The sequence below is a fragment of the Zootoca vivipara genome, chromosome 11 (assembly GCF_963506605.1).
Source record: "Zootoca vivipara chromosome 11, rZooViv1.1, whole genome shotgun sequence".
NCBI classification, from domain to species: Eukaryota; Metazoa; Chordata; class Lepidosauria; order Squamata; family Lacertidae; genus Zootoca; species Zootoca vivipara.
In genome coordinates this window covers 3,802,507-3,827,896 of record NC_083286.1, presented here as the reverse complement: position 1 = coordinate 3,827,896, position 25,390 = coordinate 3,802,507, and the positions used below count along the sequence as shown (strand labels likewise).

The window sequence follows — 25,390 nt, the reverse complement described above, 5'->3', positions numbered from 1 at the left end:
CCAAAGGTGCCACCTTTGTAGTAGAATAAGCACCCCGGGACCTCTTTTTCTGCTGTGAATATTGCAGTGTATGTAAGTTCCTGAACAAGTGCTGGGATGGAAATGGAGAGGGGAGATTTGAGCTGACAACTGAGGTTTGGGACAGGAGAAAATATGCACATACCTTAATTTAGACTGGGGACGGAAACTTTGCTGGTCTCGTATATACTCGCAGGTACATTGGCCAGCTGGTTTTTGCAATACACGGCAAGACCTGAACACAAATTGTTAATTTTCTGTGACTTGTCGTCTATTAACTTACTCAGAGCAGGCCCATAACAAAATAAGATCCAGTAATTTCAGGGAGTCTACTCTGAAGTAACAGTTTGTTGACTACAACCCTGTATTTACCCAAAGGTCCCAGAGCTTATGGTTGTAAGGACATACTTGGCTACATACAAACATGAGCAAGTTTCCTGAAGATACTTCATGCATTTTATTTTGTGGCAACTGGTACCATTTGAGAACAAATGCATTTATCGTAAGTACTGTTGAGATAAAATAGAAACTAGTGTAGCCTAAATTGCTCTGTAGTCATCATAACGCAAACAGTTATAAACCAGACTCTTTAGATGGCAATAGAGATGCACAATAAACTCTTGAAAAATCTGAATTTGTTTTCATTGGAAAGGTTTTATTTTGAACCGGGCTGTTGTTGAAACAAGTGTCGTGAATGTTAATCATTTCCCTAATGTGGTATATAAACTTGAAACCAGATTGTGTCACATGCTTCTGATTACCAGGTGATAGTCTCTTCAGTTTAATTGCAGTACAAACATTTCACCAGTTTTCAGGGGCCATCTCTTTTCCATCTCATTAAAGCTTTTAAGTGCAAGTCCATGGAACTTTGTAATCATTGCTTTTTGGCATTGTTTCCACTAGTTTCTAGAGCTAAGCAAGCTTTATCTGATTGGGAATGAGATGGAAACTTCAGACTGAGATCCAGTGGCTGAAGGCTACAAAAATGTTATGTTTTAGTGATCAGAATGAAGGTAAGTAGGCTGACTTTTCTGTTGCAATGTTTAAGATTTTGATACAAGCATTGCTTAATCTGGAATAAAATTATAATGTGTTTTTAGTAGCTTCAGTTGGAATGCCTAGTTTGTTTTTTAGTAGAAGTGCATTTCAGACACTTTTCTAACAGACTGTTTACGAAAAGGTAAGGACTGGAGACGGAAAAGTTGAAATGAACGCACTCTTAAATTGACAGCCTTTTCAATTTCAGTTCAATTTGATGCTTCTCTTCAAAAGACTATAGAAATATCTTTGCAAAACAGCAGTGCTTGGCAAATGTAAAAAAATGTTGGATTTGGTTCTGTGAATAGTCCATCAGCATAAATTACTAAACAAGGGCCTATAAAGCAGGATGAAAAATTAAATTATAGCTTTAAATTATTAATTGTGTCAATTAAGACTTGCTTACTAATTTTTTTATCTAAAAATTCTTGAATCTTCAAAATTCATGATGTTTTTGTATCCTTATAACAAGTTTGCAGTCCATTAATTTCATGAACTAGCTTATCATCTTGCTTTACACGTTGAGCAGTTAAGTACTGATTATGCTCCTGTTATATTTTAAAAAATAAATTAACATTTATTTAACTCAATATATCGATAGCTTCCTATACATTTCAAAGTGATTTATTAAAGACACCAATAAAACATATATAAAACAATATATGAAGACAATTAAAACAATTTGGTGTTTTTATATATGAAATGGTTTTAATTGTATTAAAAAACACATAGTCAACCAACAGAAGCAGTCTTAGAAGAGTTTTTTATATGTGACGAAAAACCCTTCTCCAGAAAAAAATATAGGGGGGAACAAAAATATCATACATTATGGACAGTAGACAAATAAAATACAGAGCTGGTACCTGAACTCTGGCTACCATTTGGAACTAGTAAGAGGAAATATGGCAAGAGATTATTTCTCAAAGATATATGGAAGATAGCCTTTAGAAATCTGCAATGGACCGCACAAGGGAACAAGCCACATTAAACATAGTGGAACTTCTGATTAAATATGTGAAGGATTTTTCTGCATGTTGCCAAAAAGGGGGTTGCTGCTGCGACAAATTTAACTGCATATAAATGTCTACTAGCCAGTTAAAAATGGGTGCAAATTTAGAAAGTGGTTATCTTTTGTAGATGACTAGATGACTGGCGAAATTTCAGTTGATCAGATTGACAAGTAGTTGAACTTGCCAGTTTCCATGTTGGTTGTACCAAAGAAGGCAGACCTGTCATAACTATAGATGTTCTGTTGAAATGTGTCTGACAACCAAGTGACACCTGCAGTTATATATATATATATATCTTATACTCAATGGTATTCTAGAAAACCCCCAAAATATTTGTGTAATAAAATTATTAACGTACCACCTTTCTCAGGACAGCACCCAAGTGGCTCACAATATCATAAAAGCACAACAATTGCAATGATCTAAAATAATATTTTTTAAAAATAACAAATGCAGCAGCAGTAACTAACATTAAAAAGGTTAAGTTAGAAGTGGTTCAGCTTGGTTTGGTTGTCTTACTGTATTTTCTAAGAGCTATATAAAAAGGGAGTTTAAAAAGATGGGTTTTGTAGCAGAAGTATGCTGGTGTCCTTTAGCCATTTCCCCCTTCAGAAATACGGAGTGAATATGCTCCCCCGTCTTCCTCCGGTGGTGAATGAGATGTGTCCATTCATGTCTTTGCCCTTATAGAGAGGAAAAGCAGCTAGGGAAAAACTTTATACAGAGAAACAAACAGAAGAGAAATGTGTAAGAAGTCCCCTTTTCTCCCAGTGTTCCCCCACTCACACAATCTCCTGGTTTCTGCTTAGAGAGTTTTAAAAAATACATAGCTGCATGTCACATTGAGTTCAGACCCTGGAGCTGAAGATGCACGTTGATCTGTACAAGAGGAAATGTCAAGCATTAGTTAATTTTTTAGAAACTACCAAGTGCTTACACACAAATTATGTCCTGACGAATATCAAAGAACAACAATGCCCAAGTGATTTATATTTTTCAGAACTGCCTTTAGTTTTCCTTAATGCTAAGCTTCTCTCTGCCTTGAAAAATACATGCATGCCAAGAAAACATAAAGCGGGCTACATTTATGTCACAGGTAGTGATATCAATCAAACTAAACTAGAATTGCGTGCAAACTGGATTTTAAATTACATGTTGCAGAAAATCTTGAAAATGTGACCAGCTATATTTTCTTACACACCAGCCCCCTTTCAAACTGAAAGCCGAGATTGTGTGGTTAGTTGGCCCAGCCCTGCTTGACAGGTTCCTAATAAGAGCTTCAAAAGTTTAACTCCCTCCCATTATTATTTAACCTAAGGAATCACAGAGTATCTCATCAGGGGCGGAGAAGTATATTGGTGTTTATAGTGGAATAAGATTCATAGAGTGATCTGTACAAGAGGAAATGTCAAGCATTAGTTAATTTTGGCCTGGCCTGGTTGTTGCTTAAGTGTTGTGCAAGAAAGCGACTTGGTATGTAACCTGCTGAGCTGCTGGAAGAATCCAGGCCATAAAGACAGCTGCCAATCGCTGATAGGGGAAAGTGGAACATTAACCATTCTCTAGTGTGGTCCAAGGATCAAGGAGTACTCCTTGAGGTCTGAATGGGCTTCCTTGCCTCCTGCCTACACTTTGGTTGCTGCAGAAGCTTTGGGGACCAGAAAAGAGTTTGTCTTACGAGCGCAGTCCTGACTGTGTCCAAGAATTACAAGATGCAAGAGACAAAGCAGGACAAATGAAAGTTCAAATGAAGGTAAAACTCTGTACACATAGATAGGCAGATAGATGAGTTTGGACAGGAACTTAAATGCCTCCTGGCAGCTACTGATCACCACAGGTTGAAATGTGAGCTTAAATTTGCTAACTCACTCTTCACCACCGTTAACTTTCCAGGGTTCATTTGCACAGCCATTCTGTTAGGCTTGTGGATTCAAAAATAGACTGAAGCAAGAAAGAAATACAGATGATCTGCAGCATATGTGAGAGAGTGCATTGCTTTGTTTCGGGATCTGTGGCATCATTAGTTCAGGAGGTGATTATATATTTTGAAACTTTTGTCCTTGTTTGTAAGGTATGGAGGAGAGCTGTATAACACCATTCCTGGCTTGCCAGTGTGTTCAACTGAGTGGGCAGACGGCAGTGTTCTAGGGTTGCAAAATGAGGTTAGGTGTTTGTTCTGTAGCTGGAGGAAGCAAGAATCTTCTCAAAGGAGCCACCTGGCACCCTTAGTTTCAGCAGTATTAATTTCAACAGGATTTCCAAGAACTTCACTTTGATTTAAGTAGCAGCATTATTGTCATATACTGTACTTATCGTGAAGCCTTTGCCAGTACCGTGTCTCAGTGCTAGGCAGCTTCACCTGCTAACTTTGTCTGAATAAATTGTTAAAAGCACAGGTGCCCTGCAGAAAAAGGGTCATCAACCCTACTTACAAGTCCTGCGTATTCCTTACACTTCAAAAGTTAAAGCCCTTTGTGCCTCTTAATGCGTTTTTTTCTGCAATAGCAAGCAGGATTCAGCGTGGGTGGGTTTGTTTTGTTATTGTTTGTATTATGTACTTTGTGGTTTTATTTTGTATACTGCCCCGAGTTCTTTGGATGAAGGGCGGTATACAAATTTAATAAAAAATAAAATAAAATAATAAACATTTCACAGTAGATAGACAAGTATCAGCAAATGGGAACCAGTGATCAGGGATGAAGCTCAGTGGTTCATTTTTTCCATATCATTTAAAAGGTTAAGTGGCAAGTCTACTTGTTTCCACACCTTGTTTGGGAGTAAAAATAAATAAATTCAGTGCCTCCTGTCCTAGATATAATAATTAAAGACCCAATTTGAAATCCCTACTTTGCTTAGAATTAGTCTGCAAGATTTGCTGTGCCAGCGTATAATCATGTCAGGGTAGAGTGGAAATGCACATACCAGTTGTTACGTCAGTACAATGTCACAGGTATCGGTATCAAGTTTATTGCTTATAGCCAAAGGCTGCTGCCATGTATACAATGTCATTCAGTAAAATACCATATATTCCGGCATATAAGACGACTGGGCATATAAGACGACCCCCAACTTTTCCAGTTAAAATATAGAGTTTGGAATATACTCGCCATATAAGAAATACGACCTGGCGTATAAGACGACCCCCGACTTTTGAGAAGATTTTCTTGGGTTAAAAAGTAGTCTTATACGCAGGAATATACAAATTTGGTACAAAACTTAGAACATTTTCATTATCAAAACATAACCTAATCAGCACAAAGCTACGGAAACACTTTATTATACCAATTAAAACATTAAATAATAAAATTTATAAACTAAAATCATCACGTGGCCATTGATATATTAAAAGAAATATTAAACAATACAATTGATAATTGTGTACAACTTTGGTGAGAAAGGGGCATCTTGGCTGCGGTCAGATAAATTCACCTCCTTTACAGTTAATAGCTACCTCAGCAATATAATTATTTTTAATTTTCCTGGCGGCAGTTGCAAAAAGTGCTACACACCAGGTCACATATTTATCTGTGTCTGCAAGGAGATAAAGAATCATATCAGAAGGATTCTGGCCAGGGGACCTTGTCATTATAGGTGTCAAAAACCGTTCTCTTCCATCACTGTATAAAGGACAACGCAACATATAATGCGTAAGGTCCTCTAATTCAGGGCATCCTCTAATACAAACACATTCATTTACTGGAATGCCTCTGTGTCTCCCATCCCTATAAGCAGAATTTATTGTGTTTAATCGTAACTCTGTAAACGCTTTCCGGAGTTGTACAAAAGTTAATTCATTAAAATACGTATGTTCATGGGCCTCTCTAAGTTTAAAATATAATGGAGCGTATGTGGATGAATACATGAAATTTAAGTCGTTTTTAGTAGCCACTGTCCTTATGGTACGTTTTTTAAAAAAAATCTGAGCATGTAGGGAAAGTTATTTAAGCTTGGTCATTGAGAAATCATATTTGTCTTTCCCAATTTCTGCCACAATGCATGTCTCGGAATCGTATCAAAAGCTGATTTTAGATCAATAAAAGCAACATATAGTTTTTGCTTCAAATTATGGATGTATTTACATAGCAGAAAGTTCATCACACAGCACTGGTCCAATGTGGATTTCCCTCTTTGGAAACCTGCCTGGGCTTCAGATATCACCTTATTTGTATCTGCCCATTCTTCCAGTCTCTCAAGGAGGAGTCTGGCATATAATTTAGAGGCTACATCTAACTAACTAATAGGTTTATAATTAGCAGGATTTTTCTTATCACCCTTTTTATATATTGGGGCAATTATGCTCAGCTTCCACCCTTCTGGTATGCGACCTGAGTTGTTAATATATGAGAACAGTTTTGCAAAAATGGGTGACCAGAAATCTGGTCTTATAAATCTCCGTTGGGATCATGTCTTCTCCTGGGGCTTTATTGGCTAGTTGGCTTATGATTCGCCTCTTAATCTGGTTGGGCGTGGCGTCTGGCCATTCTGGCAGTTCTGATAACTGAATGTGGTGAACTTGTGAGGGTGAGTAGGTTCGGGGGCCATATATTCCTGTAAAATATGTCACCCAATCCTTTCCTTGGACTGATGCTTCTAGCGAGTAGCCCAGCCCATTTGTACCTTGGACGATCAGATGCCAAAATTTCCGTGAGTCCTTTTGAAGTGCTGCGATGTCACATGGTAAGACATGAAACTAATTCTGGCACCTGGCCAACACTATTTCAGTGCTGCAGCCACAGTGACTTGTCCTAAGGTACCCCCTGAAAGCCTCACCTGTCTCTTTAATTGCTTTAGAGCTTATTGCTTAATGCTTCACATTACGTATGCACTGTCAATTTAGGTTGGCCCTGTAGAAGTTGTGCGCTGCATACCAATTATACGTAAAGTGAACTTTCACTGGGATCATAAACACATAACACTTTAATGTGCAGTTTAGTGAGAGAATTAGAGCTTTTTATTGCAGAATTGTATTTTAAGGTCTTAATTCACCTATTAAATGTGAACAGATTTCATGCCACTCTACCTTGACATCTACTGCAGAACATTCTATGCAGCTAGGAGCTGTCACTCCAGGGCAGAGGCAGATAGATTGAGAAGGATGGCTTTGCATGGCCTTCTTGTTGTAGGCTAGGTTGTTTCTTGGAGGGTGGTGCTCTTGCACCCATTGTCTTATTCACCCTGTTATGCTGGCCATCAATGATGTACACTGCAACTACAGCCTGTGCTTTTGTTTTAAAATGCTATGACATTGTAATACAATATGAAAGACAGCTGGCAGACTTCAGTTTGGGATCTGCATCTTTCAGCCTCCTCTAATGTTCATGTGGAATAATCATGGGCTCTCTAGGCATAATAAAAATTGTAAAGTGCACTGCTGCTTTTTTAATGTGTTCTATCTTGTAAATGGCAGTAAGATTTAATGACATTCCAGAAACAGTTGAATGTGTGACTGTTGTTGACATTACATACTTTGATTTTATGTGGCTCTAGAATGAAATACTTTGTAAAACGTTTTTCAAGTTTTTCCAAAATGTTGCCATTCAGCTGCTTATGATTAAGTCACATAAGCAAATGATAAATGGACAGACATCTAAGAATAGTGCTACCTCTAGGCAGGGTTCATTATATTTTAGAGAGACATAGTTGGCCATCCAGGTTAATGACACATCCATGTCACCAGTAGGAAGCCCTTGAGAAATTATTTTGGGACTTTGATAGCTTTTACCCCACTGAATATGAGCCTAGGTTAGTCTGCATAGCAGTTTTACTGCGTTGCTGATGCTGTCCACTTTCACAATGGACATAAAAGCTTCAACTTATATTGGAAACCCATTAACTACTACACACTTATTTACACTTCTAGCTTCCACAAAATCAATTGTCAATGGCCCAAGCCTACAGTACAACCACAACTCACCAGGCAGGAATTTGTTCTTTAAGAAATGCCTGTTGTAAATCCTTGAAATATAATATCCATCTGTTAAAGTGAGACGCGGGTGGTGCTGTGGGTTAAACCACAGAACCTAGGGCTTGCCAATCAGAAGGTTGGCGGTTTGAATCCCCGCGACAGGGTGAGCTCCCGTTACTCTGTCCCAGCTCCTGCCAACCTAGCAGTTCAAAAGCACGCCAGTGCAAGCAGATAAATGTGGGAAGGTAAACAGCATTTCCGTGTGCTGCTCTGGTTCGCCAGAAGCGGCTTTGTCATGCTGGCCACATGACCTGGAAGCTGTACGCCAGCTCCCTCGGCCAATAACACGAGATGAGCGCCGCAACCCCAGAGTCAGTCACAACTGGACCTAATAGTCAGGGGTCTCTTTACCTTTACCTTTAAAGTGAGAAAAACAGACCCACATATTCTGATTTATACCCACAAATAACTTACTGCAGTGCAGTTCCAGAAGTGAAGGTGTAAGAATATTTGTCACCTACAACTCCCAGTTAAAACCATTCAACATGTCATCCTGGACAATGATAGCATCCCTTTTATAGGCCTTCAGTAGTAAACCTATCCTCTGACTCAGAAGTTAAAACAGCTACTCACAGGCTGCAAAAATGATTACTAATTAAGTGTCTGTAGTGGGTTGATTGGGACCCAGGTGGTGCTGTGGTTAAACCACAGAGCCTAGGGCTTGCTGATCAGAAGGTCGGTGGTTTGAATCCCTGTGACGGGGTGAGCTCCCATTGCTCGGTCCCAACTCCTGCCAACCTAGCAGTTCGAAAGCACGTCAAAAATGCAAGTAGATAAATAGGAACTGCTACAGTGGGAAGGTAAACGGCGTTTCCATGTGCTGCTCTGGTTTGCCAGAAGTGGCTTTGTCATGCTGGCCACATGACCTGGAAGCTATACGTCCAGCTCCCTCGGCCAATAATGCGAGATGAGCGCGCAACCCCAGAGTCGGTCACGACTGGACCAAATGGTCAGGGGTCCCTTTACCTTTACCTTTAGTGGGTTGATTATTGCCAAATACTGTTGTTATGAATGGCAACTTTGCTTATCTGACCATACCCTTTTGTGATTCATGGCTCTTTTACCTCCTCATTTACTAGGGACAGGGGACCTATTCCACACACACACACACACACACACACACACACACACGCTCGATTTGTGAGGCTCCAGTTCCCAGTGTCCCTGATGGTTGGTGGTGCTGGCTGGTGCTAATGAGAAATGAGCATCACTTGAAGGGCCACAGCCTCCCCATCCCTGCTATGGAGACGGAAACAAGCATTTTTAACAGAGGAGAAAATAATTAGAACTGAGAAAAGAGGTGAAATAGGAAATAAAAAGTTGGTATTGAAACCCCTGCCGTATCCTCATATTTTATGTGAGTAATACATACCTGTCAACTGCATTTAATGAAGTGAAGTTTAGTCTGTGACCAGAATTACTGTTAGTTTTAGGTGTTGAAAGCGTCTTCATTATCAATGGCCTGACAACATGCTATTTGTTAAAGTTTGCTTCTATGGGTGGAATGCAATGTAGTCCTGAGTGGGGTACAGGCAGCCCCCCGTTTGAGCAGGTGTTACATTCCGAGGCACCGTGTGTGTTAGTGAAATCGTACAGAATTGAAACCCATTGGAAAAGTCTACAAACACTCCGTTCTGCCCTTGTGACGTCTTTATGACATTTCCAGGTCACTAGTGAGTTCAGACTGGGAAATGGGCCTCGTTCCGCTGACCTTTTTGACATTTGCTCACCTGGAACCAGAATATCCTGGAAGGGAACAACAACAGGGTAGTTTCCCCCTTTCTTGTGCCTTCCCCAGAAACGGGCTTGAGTCAGAGCTGCTGGGAAAGGAACTGCCTTTCTTGAAAACAAGTCTTACCCTACATGTGCCCACTTGACTGCTTCAGTCGGTGGAATTGCCACTACTACAGGTGCAATATAATACCTGTTCTGCATTTGAAAGAATTCAATGGCTTAGGGTGGCAGCACCTGCTCTTTGGAACTCCCTGCCTCTTGAGATCAAGCAGGTGCCTTCACTGTTCTCTTTTTGACACCTGCTAAAAAATCTTTTTTAGACGAGCCTAAAGGTAAAGGGACCCCTGACCGTTAGGTCCCGTCGCGGACGACTGGGGTTGCGGCGCTTATCTCGCATTATTGGCCGAGGGAACCGGCGTACAGCTTCCAGGTCATGTGGCCAGCATGACTAAGCCAGTTCTGGCGAACCAGAGCAGCACACGGAAACACTGTTTACCTTCCTGCAGGAGCTGTACCTATTTATCTACTTGCACTTGACGTGCTTTCAAACTGCTAGGTTGGCAGGAGCTGGGACCGAGCAACAGGAGCTCACCCCGCCACGGGGATTCAAACCGCTGACCTTCTGATCGGCAAACCCTAGGCTCTGTGGTTTAGACCACAGCGCCACCCACGTCCCTTTAGATGAGCCTACCCAGGCTTTAAAAAAAAGCGCGCATGGAAATGCCGTTTACCTTCCCGCCAGAGCGGTACCTATTTATCTACTTGCACTTTGACATGCTTTCAAACTGCTAGATTGGCAGGAGCAGGGACTGAGCAATGGGAGCTCACCCCGTGACAGGGATTCAAACCCCGTGACAGGGATTCAAACCACTGATCGGCAAGCCCTAGGCTTGGTGGTTTAACCCACAGCGCCACCTGCATCCCACAGCGTTTCCGAGCGCTGCTCTGGTTACCAGAAACAGCTTAGTCATGCTGCCCACATGACCTGGAAGCTGTATGCTGGCTCCCTCAGCCAATAATGCAAGATGAGCGTCGCAACCCCAGAGTCGGTCACGACTGGACCTAATGGTCAGGGGTCTCTTTACATTTACATTTACCTTTACCCAAGCTTAAAAGGGACGCGGGTGGCGCTGTGGTCTAAACCACAGAGCCTAGAACTTGCTGATCAGAAGGTTGGCGGTTCGAATCCCCGTGACGGGGTGAGCTCCTGTTGTTCGGTCCCAGCTCCTGCCAACCTAGCAGTTTGAAAGCACGTCAAGTGCAAGTAGATAAATAGGTACGGCTCCTGCAGGAAGGTAAATGGCGTTTCCGTGCGCTGCTCTGGTTTCGCCAGAAGCCGCTTAGTCATGCTGGCCACATGACCCGAAAGCTGTACGCCAGCTCCCTCGGCCAGTAAAGTGAGATGAGCGCCGCAACCCAGAGTCGTTTGTGACTGGACCTTACCTTTACCTTTACCCTTACCTTTACCCAGACGCTTAGAAAATTGAGGTAACTAATCTGATTTAGTATTGTAACTTTTGTATGTAGGGTTATATATTTTTTTCTTTTTTAAACTACTTTGATAATTTTTTATAATCAAGTGGTGTGTAAATTTTACAAAATAAACAAATAAAATAGATAAATAAAGTAAGTGTTGTTTGCCAGAGTGCTCTTGAATGGGATCACGGGCATAAACTGGGTTATTCTGACCATGCTGTAACATATAATGCCCAATAAAAGCAACTGAGTTGAACATTCCTGGTGGCTGTGTCCATTTGTGTAAGGAAGATGAGGGCACTGGGAGCGGGAGCAGGGACCCTTTGCTGTGCCTCTGGATGCCCCACAATCTCCTGTAGAGTGGTGCAAACATGCAGCTAGGCTGGGCCAGCAGAAATTCCTACAGCGCTCACTTCCCAAGGAAAACAATATGCAAATAACACCAACATTAGTTGTCTGAGAACATATTGTGCTTCATGGCAAGGTTAACTTAATTTATACCGTGTTTCTCCAAAAATAAGACACCGTCTTATATTTATTTTTCCTCAAAAAAAACACCCGGTGGCTTATTTTCAGGGGATGTCTTATTTTCGGAGAAACATGGTATGTGCAAAAAATTTAAATTGCCTGTTGGGGACATTAATAACATTTTTTATGGAACCAAGAAAACCAGGTCTGACTGCCGGGGCTGTAGCTAGGGGGTGGTGAGGTGGGCCCCCATCAGGGGCGCAGGTGGGGGGTGCAAAATCAGCTAAATAATATTTCCATAAATATAAGTATCAATTATTGCCTCATAAGAAATGGTTTCTAATAGAGGGCGAAATGAATGGGTGGAGGGGGAGTGGTTGGAGGAGAAGCAAAAAGCAGCTAATTTGTCCATGGCCAGGGGGTGCAACCTGGCTGGTTCTGCCGGTGGTGCAAGATCACCTAGCTATGGCTCTGATGGCTGCCTTAATAGCCAGCTCACTGGCAACTATCTTCACCCTTTTTATTTTTGTTTAAAGAAAGCTTGGAATATAATGGTGTTGGGATAATAATGCTCTTGGAATACTGATGGTTGTATTTATACTGTAACCTAGTTTCTTTCCAGTTCAGCAGTCAATTTCTGAACAATGCCTATTTATGTCCACACTCATGCAGACTTCAGTTTAGTAAAATTAATTCCAGAGCTGTCTAAAATACCTGTTATCCCTTGCTTATCGGTGCTTAATTAGTGTACTGTACTGCATCAAAAAGATTTGACTTCCGGTCTAGGTTCAGCTTTATGTCAATTGCTAAAACAAGTATGGTTTAAAATGGAAAGCCCAGACATGACAATCAGTCCAGGGATCAAGTTAGGGCAAAACAAAGAGCATACCAACTCTTGGTGCACATTACTAGTCTGCTTGTGGCACATATTTTATTTTCCTTCTGCATTGGTGGTTCCTGAGGGCTGAAGATCAGTTCCCATATATGTAGTATATGAAGTGATACACCTATGTCTGAACTTGGCAACTTCAGACTGTAGGTGGTGGATTGCATCTCTATCCGCTTCTTAGCCACATGAAGAAAGCCACCAGATGTTCACATGATGCAGTCTCAGCCAGTCTTTAGGAAGCACCTTGTGTTTTATCAGATATGGTCTCTTCTTCTTCTTCTTCTTCTTCTTCTTCTTCTTCTTCTTCTTCTTCTTCTTCTTCTTCTTCTTCTTCTTCTTCTTCTTCTTCTTCTTCTCTCGTAGCCGAGTAAGGTTGTCTTCATAAACACGGTTTTAACAATGAGTCCGTAAGTGACTGTGGAGGCCAATTCTGGATCCACACATCCTTCCACAGTGGGGACATTGGTTTCCAGGTGGGAGTTGATCACGGTGTGGATTTGCCAAGCGTGCCTTCCTCATAGCACATTTCTCCCTTGCTTCCTGAGATCGAGTTTCTTCAAAGCCCATGATACCTTTGGTAAAGGCTGTTCTCCAGCTGGAGCGCTCGCAGGCCAGTGTTTCCCAGTTGTCAGTGTTTATACTACATTTTTAAAGATTTGCCTTGAGACAGTCTTTAAACCTCTTTTGTTGACCACCAGCGTTACACTTTCCATTTTTAAGTTCGGAATAGAGTAGTTGCTTTGGAAGACGGTCATCAGGCATCCGCACAACATGACCAGTCCAATGAAGTTGATGTTGAAGAATCATTGCTTCAACACTGGTGATCTTTGCTTCTTCCAGTACACTGACATTAGTTTGCCTGTCTTCCCAAGTGATGTGTAAAAAATTTCAGAGACACCGTTGATGAAATCTTTTGAGGAGTTGGAGATGGCGTTTATAAGTGGTCCATGTTTCACAAGCATATAGTAAGGTTGGTAGTATAATAGCTTTGTAAACAAGCATTTTGGTTTCCCTGTGAATGTCCTCTGCACTTCAGTCAGGAGAAAGCTGCACTCGCAGAGCTCAGGCGATGCTGGATTTTGGCATCAATGTTGGCCCTTCTGGCCTCTTGTCTTTATAACACATGAACCTGTATCCAACACAGAGGCTCACAGAACTTACTTCAGAGACATGCCTTTTACCGTAGATGGGACTGGCATTTAGAAACCCAGCAGAACTGTGGAAAGACTAAATGAACTGGCAAAGGGAAACATCACATGAAAATGCCTGTGATCCAAATCTCACAAGGGTTACAGGTGATTGAGATTCATAAAATAAGAAAGGTAAAGAGAAGTGAAAAGCATAACTGCATGGTACTGCCTTGTGGAAGGAGGAGCAAAGAAAAGCGATTTGGGGGATTTTCACGGGAATTGAAGGATCCAAGACTGCATTCTCCAGATGGGTCTGGAGTGGCTGGGAAAGGATAGGTTGTTGAAGTGTGTGTGTGTGTGTGTGTGTGTGTGTGTGTGTGTGTTAGGGATGCAGGACAGTATTATTTTCACCCCCCGTTTATTGTATGCAGTACTGGTTCTGTTCTGCAGCAGTTCATCTTCTGCCATTAACTATGTTATTCATCACAAGAGTGAATATTTGCTGGATTGATTTCTGTTCTAGACATGGGACCAATAAGTGAATATGGCAATTTCCAAATGTCTTTTCCTTGGAATTCATAGACATTTCCGGGGGGGGGGGGGGCTTTTGTTCAGTCTGTTTCTGAGATTCTCCTGCAATGGGCTCAAGCTTAGCTTGGCCACATCTGATTCCACTCTGGATTCCTTGGAAGCCTTAGCATATGGTTCAAAAAATAGCAAAAGCTTTTCTTTTGGGAGAATAATAGAATCATGGAGTTGGAAGAGACCACAAGGGCCATCCAGTCCAACCCCCTGTGCTTCTTACAACAAAGGATGTGGCAAAGGCAGCAAAGGGAAACAAAGGTAGGATGTCTAGCTGAGTAAAAAGGATTTCTTCTGCCATAGATACTCATGGAGCAAGCTCAGAAGAAAGTAACATGGTGCAGTCTTTTGGAAGTCCCCCCCCCCCCAAAAAATTGAACAGACCTGCAGACTGATGTGCTCATTTGCAAGACATTGATTTCCTGCTATGCATCTCTCTGTCAGAGTATGATATTGTAGAGGATGGGTAAAGAGGACATTACTTGTGCCCTTTGTCAAACCATGACACAATATAATTATTCCACCAGAGAGACATTGGGTGCATTTTTTTTTCTTACTTGTAAAAGATGTCAACACTTTCCCAGGATATTCAGACAATCCAATTACCAGGAGTAAGTGCTTGCAGGAGGATGCATCTTAATTACTATTTGGAAATTTGGGTGGTGGTGTTCCAGGAAAAGCTGTTCCGTGTCAACTCCCAAATTCTCTCCCCACAGAGGTGTCCATAGTGTCTTCATTGTACAGCCTTTGTAATATGCTGAACACAAACAAACCCCTGTACCTTTGACAGCTGTGATGTAAGTTCAGGACCTACACTGTATTTTTAATATGTTAAGTATTGGTTTTACTTGCTTTCAAGTTGCATAATTGTTTTGTAGTAATCTGCCATGAGACTTACTGGTGAAAGGCAGGTTAAGGAATCCTAAAATAAAATAAAATTAAATGAAAATATGAACTTGCACTAGATATGGCAGATTAATTAATTGGGATTAATTGGGCTAGCATTTGATTTCCATGGAGAAATTCCCCTGGTGTGAAGCATTAGAGTTTCCCCCGCAAAAGACTAAGTTGAATTTATAGTTTGCTTGAGCTGCTTCTGATCACATGCACTTGAGCTGTGATCTTTGTTCAGAGTGAAACAGAAATGCATGTGGAGACAGTGGCAGAGGAAGAGGAGTGCGGGGGGGAGCACACCGCCCCCGGCAGCGTGATCCTGGTGGGGTGCCATCGTGGCTGCTCCCCCCGCCCGCACTGGGTGCCATGCCCCCGCAGGCAGCATGCCACGCCCCCAGGACTCGCGCCAGCCCTGCCCCCACCTGCTCTCTCTCCCCCCCCCCCCCCGGTGCCAGAGCATGAAGCTCTGCCACAGCGTGCAGAGTTCCAACAGAACCCATCTTCGTTGGTTTTTCTTCCAGGCCTTCTCCAATTGACTGAGATTTTAACATAGTGTCTTAGTGTTCTTGCCTTACTCAATTCTTCCTTTTCCCTCATGTGCCAGTAATTTATTTAGATTGTCAGACTGCTGGCATTTTGTGATTAATTCTGTGGTGCTTCCTTCGGTGCTTAATAATTCATACCTGTCTAATTTTAATAACGTAATGAGATGAGAGTTGGTCTCAAAGATCTCCCACCACCCATTTACAACTCTGCTTGTGGGTCAAACCGGTTGGGCAAGTTTAATGGGGCAGATTTCCTACTGTTGGGAAGATCTGGTGCACCTGGCTAGTGAGCCTTTGCATCACTAAAGAAAGGGCATGCTCATCTACTTCAGTTTCCCCCCTTTGTGGTGGATGATGTCACCAAACTGTTTGTGAAGAAGCTGCAGGCGCTAAGGGTGGAGGAGCTCTCAGACAGAAATCTGATCTTCCTGATGGCTTCCCTGGAAATCTGGTGTGGAACAGTGAATTTGGGACACCTGTTGGAGTGAAGCAGTAGCAACACCTACACTCAACCTGTATACAGTAATACTGTGTAATGAATCATACCGGTATGATTGCAGAGCTGGAAGAGACCCCAATGGTAATGGAATCCTTCTTTGGAGCTTTTAAAGCAGAGGTTGGGTGGCCATCTGTCAGATATGATCTAGATGAGATTTCTGCATTGTAGGGGTTTGGACTAGATGACCCTCAGGATCCCAATGTAAAGATCCTTAACAGTACTTTGTTGATTCATTGCAATTACATTTTTAAATTGCCATAAATCAAGCTGGGGGGGGGAGATAAGAACCACATGAAAACACTATACAGTCATACCTCTGTTTAAGTATGCTTCGGTTTGAGTACTTTCAGTTTAAGTACTCCACGGACCCGTCTGGAACGGATTAATCCACTTTCCATTACTTTCAATGGGAAAGTTCGCTTCAGGTTAAGTACGCTTCAGGTTAAGTACGGACTTCCGGAACCAATTGTGTACTTAAACTGAGGTACCATTGTAATGCAATGCTCTAGCTGTCTATCACTACTGAAACCAGGATCCTTTGTAAATAAATTAATGAGTGAGTGAGTGAGAGTGAACAATGGCCATTCAGCAGAAAACATCTATTGTGGAAGCAATTATAGATTCATAAGAGTTGGAAGGCACCCAAGGGTCATCTAGTCCAACCCCTGTCCAATTAGATTTGGATGTTTAAATGCCATGGACCACATCACAGGAAACTGAAGACTTCCAGAATTCTGAACAGTTTCACTGTAGTTGTGGCTTTTGTTTGTGGAATATGTTTATAGGTAAAGGGACCCCTGACCATTAGGTCCAGTCGTGACCGACTCTGGGGTTGCGCGCTCATCTCACATTATTGGCCGAGGGAGCCGGCGTATAGCTTCCAGGTCATGTGGCCAGCATGACAAAGCCGCTTCTGGCTAACCAGAGCAGCACACGGAAACGCCGTTTACCTTCCCGCTGTAGCGGTCCCTATTTATCTACTTGCACTTTGACGTGCTTTCCAACTGCTAGGTTGGCAGGAGCTGGGACCAAACAACGGGAGCTCACCCTGTCGCAGGGATTCGAAATGCCAACCTTCAGATCAGCAAGCCCTAGGCTCTGTGGTTTAACCCACAGCGTCACCTGCGTCCCTTGGGTTATGTTTATATAATTTGGCAATTCTGAAATGGTTTTTTGCTAAATGAGCACATGGACATATAATGCATTTTAAAAAGAGAATGCTGCCAATAAACAACATTGAACAAATATTTAATCTAGGATCAAAAGTGGGGCATTCTTCTAAGTAGACAGGTTTGCATAACATCTGCATAATAATGCATTAGACTACATCTAGCACAAGTCCCAGGGGATGAAATCCCACATGCATGTGAGCATAATTTACACCCAGATCAGGCATACAGCCAAGGCTTTCCACATCCCTTGACTGATTTTTACTAAATAGTTCATGAGTTGTCTAAATACATGGGATTTACAAAACAGCTTATCAAATATGTGTTAAAATAATTCAAGGCTTCTCAGAACCTCTTGTCCCCTTCTCACCCTGAGCTTCCACTCACACCCTGCCTGTTTCCTTGAAACAGAGTTGAAGTGCAGCTAGGCAAATCTAAGCAGCTATAGATCATGAACCAAGACCATAAAACCTGAAAGTTGATTAGATTAGTTTGGCTTTTATTGTAAACAAATCTCTTGGAGGTTTTTCAGCACAGGGCCGTCTTAAGCATATCCGGCGCTGTGGTGCAGAAGGGGCGGGAGGCGACATTCTCGGCGCCCCTCGCCCCCCTCCTCCCCGCCCCCTGTGCTGGGCAGAGTCTCCTCTAGTACCATAATTCAAAAGCATAAATTATTCGGCGATCAGCCTTCTTTATGGTCCAGCTCTCATGTTCGTAGCTATACCCGTAGCTATACCTCTCATGTTCGTTATACCCGTAGTTCGGGTATAAATAATAAATTATTATTATTATTATTATTATTATTATTATTATAAACTGATATTTAGAATTCTGATGTGTTTTTAGTTTATTGCTAGCTTATGATTTTTCAGAATTTTTTTAAACTAATAAACTTGCTGTTCTATTCTTTTTGTAAACTGTTTTGAGGTTTTCTACAATCAAGCAGTCTATAAATTTTATGAAATAAATAAATGTCTGTCATGGTTTGGTGAAGAATGGAATATAGAGCTTCGCAACATAGGAGCCCCTGGTCCATCTAGCTCAGGCATCCCCAAACTGCGGCCCTCCAGATGTTTTGGCCTACAACTCCCATGATCCCTAGCTAAGAGGACCAGTGGTCAGGGATGATGGGAATTGTAGTCCAAAACATCTGGAGGGCCGAAGTTTGGGGGTGCCTGATCTAGCTCTTCACTGACTGGGTTTCAGATAGACTTCTCTCCCAGGCCTTTCTAGAGATGCTGGGGATTGAACCCAAGGCAGATACTCTACCACTGAGCTCTGGCCCTTCCTCAGTCCAATTGCATGGAGCAATCTGCATATCTGTAGATTTGTGCCACTTGCCTCACTTTTCAGACACTCAGCAAATATTTCAATGGGTCCTATGGAAATTTCAGGTGACCCAGCAAGGCTCAGGGGTTCCTTGAAATTTTTAATGATTTTTGAAAGCTATCTGAATTATAAAGTTATTCCCCATAGTAGGGTAATCTTGAATTTCCATTCATTTACAACAACAACAATAACAACAACAACAACAACAACAATTTATTATTTATATCCTGCCCATCTAGCTGGGTTTCCCCAGCCACTCTGGGTGGCTTCCAACAGAAAAATAAAATACAGTAATCTATTAAACATTAAAAGCTTCCCTAAACAGGGCTGCCTTCAAGTGTCTTCTAAAAGTCTGGTAGTTGTTGTTCTCTTTGACATCTGGGAGGGCGGGCGCCACTACCGAGAAGGCCCTCTGCCTAGTTCTCTGCAACGTGGCTTCTCGCAACGAGGGAACCGCCAGAAGGCCTTCGGTGCTGGACCTCAGTGTCTGGGCAGTAGTACCCGGATGGCCGCCGCCGTAGAAGTGGATGGTACCAGTGCGACCTCCAGCCATTTGGTGTAGGAATCCACCACTATGAAGAATCCTAGAACAATAGGATTCAGAATCAGCGGGAGCTACCCAATCCAACTCCAGGTGGAAGTGAATCCTCAACCTGATTGGCCTGCTGGAGCAGCCAATCAGGCGGCTGGCAGAAGTGAATCTGCTACCTGATTGGCCTGTAGGAGCAGCCAATCAGGCTGCAGGCAGAAGTCAATCCACAATATAATTGGCCCACAGGTGTAGCCCTGAAGTAGCCAATCACGCAAGGCCCATTGTGTAAATAATGTATATAAGCAGACGGTTTGGGGAAAAGAGCCATTCGTCTTCTCTTCTCCTCCTTGATGACTATGAGCTGAATAAAGAGCATGAAATTCACTCTTGACTCCGAGTATATTTCACTGGCGACGAAGGTGGGATCCTGCTGAGCTGACCGCCACCACGCACTGCACCGCAGCACCGCCACCTGCTGCACCGCTGCATCGCACCGTGCATCCAGGCTTCAGCTCCAGGACCCAAGGAACCCAGAATGGCAACCGACAGCAGCTTCTCACCATTCAAACCAGCATCAGGAGACTGGGAAGGGTACGCCGCCCGTTTCAACTTCCTCCTGCAAGCAAAAGAAGTCACCAACGATGCCATGAAGAGGGCAACATTCTTCAGCGTCTGTGGAGAGGAGACGTTTGAAATCGCCCGGGCTCTCCTTGCACCTAGAGATGTCGCTACCGTCTCTTACAAAACAATAATGGAACGGCTGAAGGAGCACTTCTCACCACAGCCCTCGGTGGTAGCTTGCCGAAATGCCTTCTACGCAAAGCGGCAAGCCCCGGGGGAAACCATAACTGGGTTTGTGACCTCCCTCCGCCAAGCCGCCCGGTTATGCAACTTCTCAGAATTGGAGAACATGCTTCATGACCGCCTCGTCGGTGGCCTGAGGGACGAGATGTTGCAACGACGCCTCTACGCCAAAAAAGACCTCACGTTCCAGATTGCTCTGGAGGAAGCCCTGGCAACCGAAGCCGCCGAGAGGTCAACGCAAGAGGCACGACCGGCCCCGCCATCCCAACCGAGGGTCTACCACGAAGACCTCACCGACGAATCCGAATCTGACAGGGAGGAAGTACACCGAGTACAGCGGCGCACTCAAGCAGCACACACACCACAGCAGCCTCGACGAGAAGGAGGGAACTGTGCAAGCTGCGGGGAGAACCACGAGAGGAGGACCTGTCGTTTCCGCAACGCAGAGTGCAGGCAGTGCAGAAAATTGGGACACATCGCCCGGGTGTGTCGGGCTCGACTCACCCGTCGACAAGCATCAGATGACCGACCCAGGAGCCCCAGGTCACACGGCACCATGCACCAAGGCAACTCGACGGAGATCACGGACTACCAGGTATTCCAGTTGCCCCATCCCAGCACAGAGAAAATTTATATAGAGGTACAGATAGAGGGAGCCCCATGCCGCATGGAGCTGGACACGGGTTCAACTCTATCCATAATCTCGGCCCGAACATTAAGGGAACTGTGCCCTAATGGGGGTCCCAAACTAAGGCCGGCCCCATTCACCCTCCGGGACTTCCAGAAACGTAAGGTCCCTACTATGGGGGTGGGGACCTTCAGGGTGCAATATCGAGGGCGAAAGCAACAATTGGACTTGCTGGTAGTTAAGGGCCCCTACGTTAGCTTACTGGGACTGGCATGGTTTGGACCTCTGGGGCTAGCCGTTACCGGGGTGAACCGCACTAGCTTACAAGTGGACGTGGACGCCATATGCAAAGAGTTTCCAGGGGTTTTCGATGGGGCATTGGGACGATATACAGGACCCCCCATTGCCCTACAGCTAGACCCCGCTGTACGACCCATCAGGCACAAGGCCCGCCGGGTCCCGTTCGCCCTGAAACCCCGCATAGACGAGGAATTGGACCGGCTCGTGGAGCAAGGAGTGCTGGAGCCGGTGCCCAACGCCCCCTGGGAAACTCCAATTGTCACACCCGTCAAGCCTAACGGTTCGGTCCGCATCTGTGCAGACTACAAATGCACCATAAACAAGGCTCTCACGGCCCATGCATACCCAGTGCCAGTGGTCAGCCATGTCCTCGCCACCCTGGCTGGGTCAAAAATCTTTGGCAAACTGGACTTGGCCCAAGCGTATCAACAGTTGCCTGTGGACGAAGCCACAGCAGAGGCTCAGACGATTGTGACGCACAGAGGGGCATTCAGAGTTAAGCGGCTGCAATTTGGCGTTAGCGTGGCACCAGGCATATTCCAGAATCTAATGGACTCTCTCCTTAAAGGGATTCCTGGCGTCACCCCCTTCTTCGATGATGTACTGATCGCCGGGCCCACACCAGAGGAATTTGAGGACCGCCTCCGCTCCGTCCTGCACCGTTTCCAGACGGCGGGCCTCAAGGTGAAGCGGGAAAAGTGTTTACTGGGAGTGCCGCAGGTGGACTTTCTGGGATTTAAGGTGGACGCAGAAGGGGTCCATCCAACCGGTGACAAGGTACGGGCCATTTGTGAGGCCCCAGCGCCCAAGAGCAAGCCCGAACTTCAGTCATTCTTGGGACTATTGAACTTTTACCATGCCTTCCTTCCCCATAAGGCAGCGGTAGCGGAGCCCCTACACAGACTCCTAGATAAAAGGGCCCCTTGGGTGTGGGGCCAGCGACAAAGGGCCGCATTCCAGGCAGTCAAGGACTTGCTCGTCTCGAACTCGGTCTTAGCACACTTCGACGAGAGGCTGCCAGTGGTGCTGGCATGCGACGCCTCTCCCTATGGCATCGGCGCTGTCCTGGGACACCAACTCCCGGATGGAAGAGAGGTGCCGGTGGCATACTTCTCCCAGACGCTTGCTGCAGCCGAACGAAACTACTCACAGATTGACAAGGAGGGTCTGGCAATCGTGAAGGGCGTAAAAAAATTCCATGATTTCTTGTACGGGCGGCCCTTTACCATAGTGACTGACCACAAGCCGTTGCTTGGCCTGTTTGCTCCTGAGAAGCAGACCCCCCAAGTGTTGTCTCCACGTGTCCTCAGGTGGTCAATTTTCCTTGCCGGCTACCAGTATGCACTAATCCACCGCCCTGGGAAGGCGATGGGCCACGCAGACGCCCTCAGCAGGCTACCACTACCAGAAACAGGCCCCGACCCAGCGCCTGCGCAAGAGGTTATGACCCTGGAGCTGCTTCCCGACCGACCCATTCAGGCACAAGAAGTTGCGCACCATTCCACAAAAGATAGGGTCATCTCCCGGGTCCTGGACTGGGTGTGGCGAGGATGGCCCAGCAGCAGCCCCGGGCCAGAATTCGCTGGCTACACAAACCGCAAACATGAACTGTCGGCCCACAAGGGGTGCCTGTTATGGGGAAGCAGGGTTGTTGTTCCCCAGCCCCTCCGCAAAAGGGTCCTCACAGCCCTACACGAGACACACCCAGGGGTAGTGAGGATGAAGGCCCTTGCCAGGAGTTATGTGTGGTGGCCGGGGATTGACAGAGAGATAGAGGCCTGGGTCCAACACTGCCAGACCTGCCAAGAATCCCGCCCAGATCCCCCAAGGGCCCCAGTCCAGCCCTGGGAGTCCGCCCGACATCCATGGTCACGCTTGCACGTGGACTTCGCTGGCCCCTTCCAGGGAAAAACATTCTTCATAGTGGTGGATTCCTACACCAAATGGCTGGAGGTCGCACTGGTACCATCCACTTCTACGGCGGCGGCCATCCGGGTACTACGTAAGCTGTTTGCGACCCACGGGCTCCCTGACACCCTCGTCTCGGACAATGGAACCGCATTCACGTCAGAGGAGTTCCAGACCTTCACAGCGCAGAACGCCATCCGCCACATCCGCTCAGCACCATTCCACCCTGCCACCAATGGCCAAGCGGAGCACATGGTGCGGACCACCAAGGACAGCCTCCGCCGCATGACACAAGGGGACTGGGAATACCGCCTTGCCGCATTTCTTCTAGCACAGCACAGCACCCCAAGCACAACGACGGGCCGGAGCCCAGCTGAATTACTAATGGGCCGGCGCCTTGCAACTAGACTGGACCGACTTCACCCCGACAGAGCTCAGGATGAGGTAGTGGTGGGGAAAGGCAGGAACCCCCGGACATTTGTGGCCCAGGACCCAGTGTATGCAAAGAATTTTGGGGCAGGCCCAGCATGGGTACCCGCCACAGTCACCAAGGTGACCGGTCCCGTGTCGTACGAGGTACTAACGGAAGGGGGGCAATGTTGGCGCCGCCACTGCGACCAGCTACGGCGACGATTCCCAGGAGGAACCCGGGAGGAGAGCGGGACAGAGGGGTCCCAAGGGGACAGCAGGGCAGTGAGGCCTGTAGAGCGAGAGGGGTGGGCAGGGGAAGCAGAAGCAGTAGGCACAGAGGGGCGCCCCGAGGCTGGAAGGACACCGGAACCAGAGCTACAACCTAGTGGTTCAGTGGCGCCAGACCAGACAGCCCTGGCACAGCCAGCAGCCTCGGAACACGAGCCAGAACCAGAACCCCTGACCAAGGAACACCCCAGGCCACAACGCACACGGAGGCGGCCAGCAGACCTTGGGGACTACGAATGCAACTTCCCGGGCAGGACTGGAACTTAGAGGGGAGGGGTGTTATGTACTGAGCTGAATCCTAGAACAATAGGATTCAGAATCAGCGGGAGCTACCCAATCCAACTCCAGGTGGAAGTGAATCCTCAACCTGATTGGCCTGCTGGAGCAGCCAATCAGGCGGCTGGCAGAAGTGAATCTGCTACCTGATTGGCCTGTAGGAGCAGCCAATCAGGCTGCAGGCAGAAGTCAATCCACAATATAATTGGCCCACAGGTGTAGCCCTGAAGTAGCCAATCACGCAAGGCCCATTGTGTAAATAATGTATATAAGCAGACGGTTTGGGGAAAAGAGCCATTCGTCTTCTCTTCTCCTCCTTGATGACTATGAGCTGAATAAAGAGCATGAAATTCACTCTTGACTCCGAGTATATTTCAGGGGTGGAGACGCTCCTTCAGGTATACTGGACCGAGGCTGTTTAGGGCTCTAAAGGTCAGCACCAACATTTTGAATTGTGCTCGGAAACGAACTGGGAGTCAATGGAGATCTTTCAAGGCCGGTGTTATGTGGTCTCGGTGGCTGCTCCCAGTCACCAGTCTAGCTGCCACATTCTGGATTAGTTGTAGTTTCCGGGTAGGGTAGAATTTCTTGGATAAGTTTCTCTCCATGATTGTCATTACTAAATTGGAACAGAAGGTTTTGAATCTTTTAAGAAAAGAACATGACCACAATTAGTGATAGCCAGCACCATCTGTTCATTGTACAAATGTAAAATAGCTGCCAGGTATTAATATTGTGTCAAGCAAGTGGAGATGAGTTCTGTCAGTTCAGCATTTCTTCCTTATCTCACTCAATTCGTTTGCTATTAGGAAGGTTGTGAGCTTTCTTCCTATCTCTAGGCATGGGTTAGCGTGAGTGAATTCTAAACTCTAGAGTTTAGGTCAGCACAGATTAATCTGCAATGTTCTGAGATAAGTAACTCTGTAAACTGATCTCATGCACAATACTAATGCCAACTGTGTTCAGTCCTACAACATGTGCTAATAGCTACATATAGGTAGTTCCTATGTGCGGTATTAGTTATTGCAGATAGTTATTTTGCCTCCCAAAGTATCTGTTTGATGTATAATATTTCTTTTTAGTCCCAGAAATCTTGGATTGAAGGTGTCTTCTGTAAAAGAGAGTGTGCAAAAATCGTGCCAAGTTCCAAAGATCATCACAGGTACTTTATTTTGCTTTGTTTTGGTTGAATTGTACAAGTAGCAAGAAGTTAAAAATACAATTAAAAACTTCTAATTCACACTTTAACCATGTCGGTTTTGCTTGAATAAATATAGGCCCTCCCCGCTGCTACAAGCACAACTATAATCTAGTTAACTTCAGCCATATTTTCATTTTGAATTTGAGGCTCACGTTTCCCTTAAAATGGCAGTCATACTTTGTACAGTATCATTTATTTGTTTTCTGACATGTTTATCCTACATTTCTTCCATCGTGGAACCCTCTCTGACAGAGCCAGGCCTGCTCAGCTTCAGTAAGGCATTGGCTTCATGCGGC

At 44.9% G+C, this 25,390-nt stretch overlaps 1 protein-coding gene across 2 annotated transcripts in view; it reads left to right on the top strand.

Annotated features, from left to right (window-relative positions):
• The first annotated feature begins 798 nt into the window (after positions 1–798).
• Positions 799–25,390, top strand: part of TRPM6 (transient receptor potential cation channel subfamily M member 6) — a 103,658-nt gene continuing 79,066 nt past the window's right edge. Inside the window, exons 1-2 of one of the 2 annotated variants that reach the window (XM_035099595.2) lie at positions 799–1,031; positions 24,976–25,055. In XM_035099595.2, the coding sequence (XP_034955486.2) occupies positions 1,026–1,031; positions 24,976–25,055 (86 nt within the window). In that variant the 5' untranslated portion in view covers positions 799–1,025. Of the gene's footprint in view, positions 1,032–3,632; positions 3,820–24,975; positions 25,056–25,390 lie in introns of those variants that run through there. The other variant, XM_035099594.2, reaches the window with a different exon arrangement.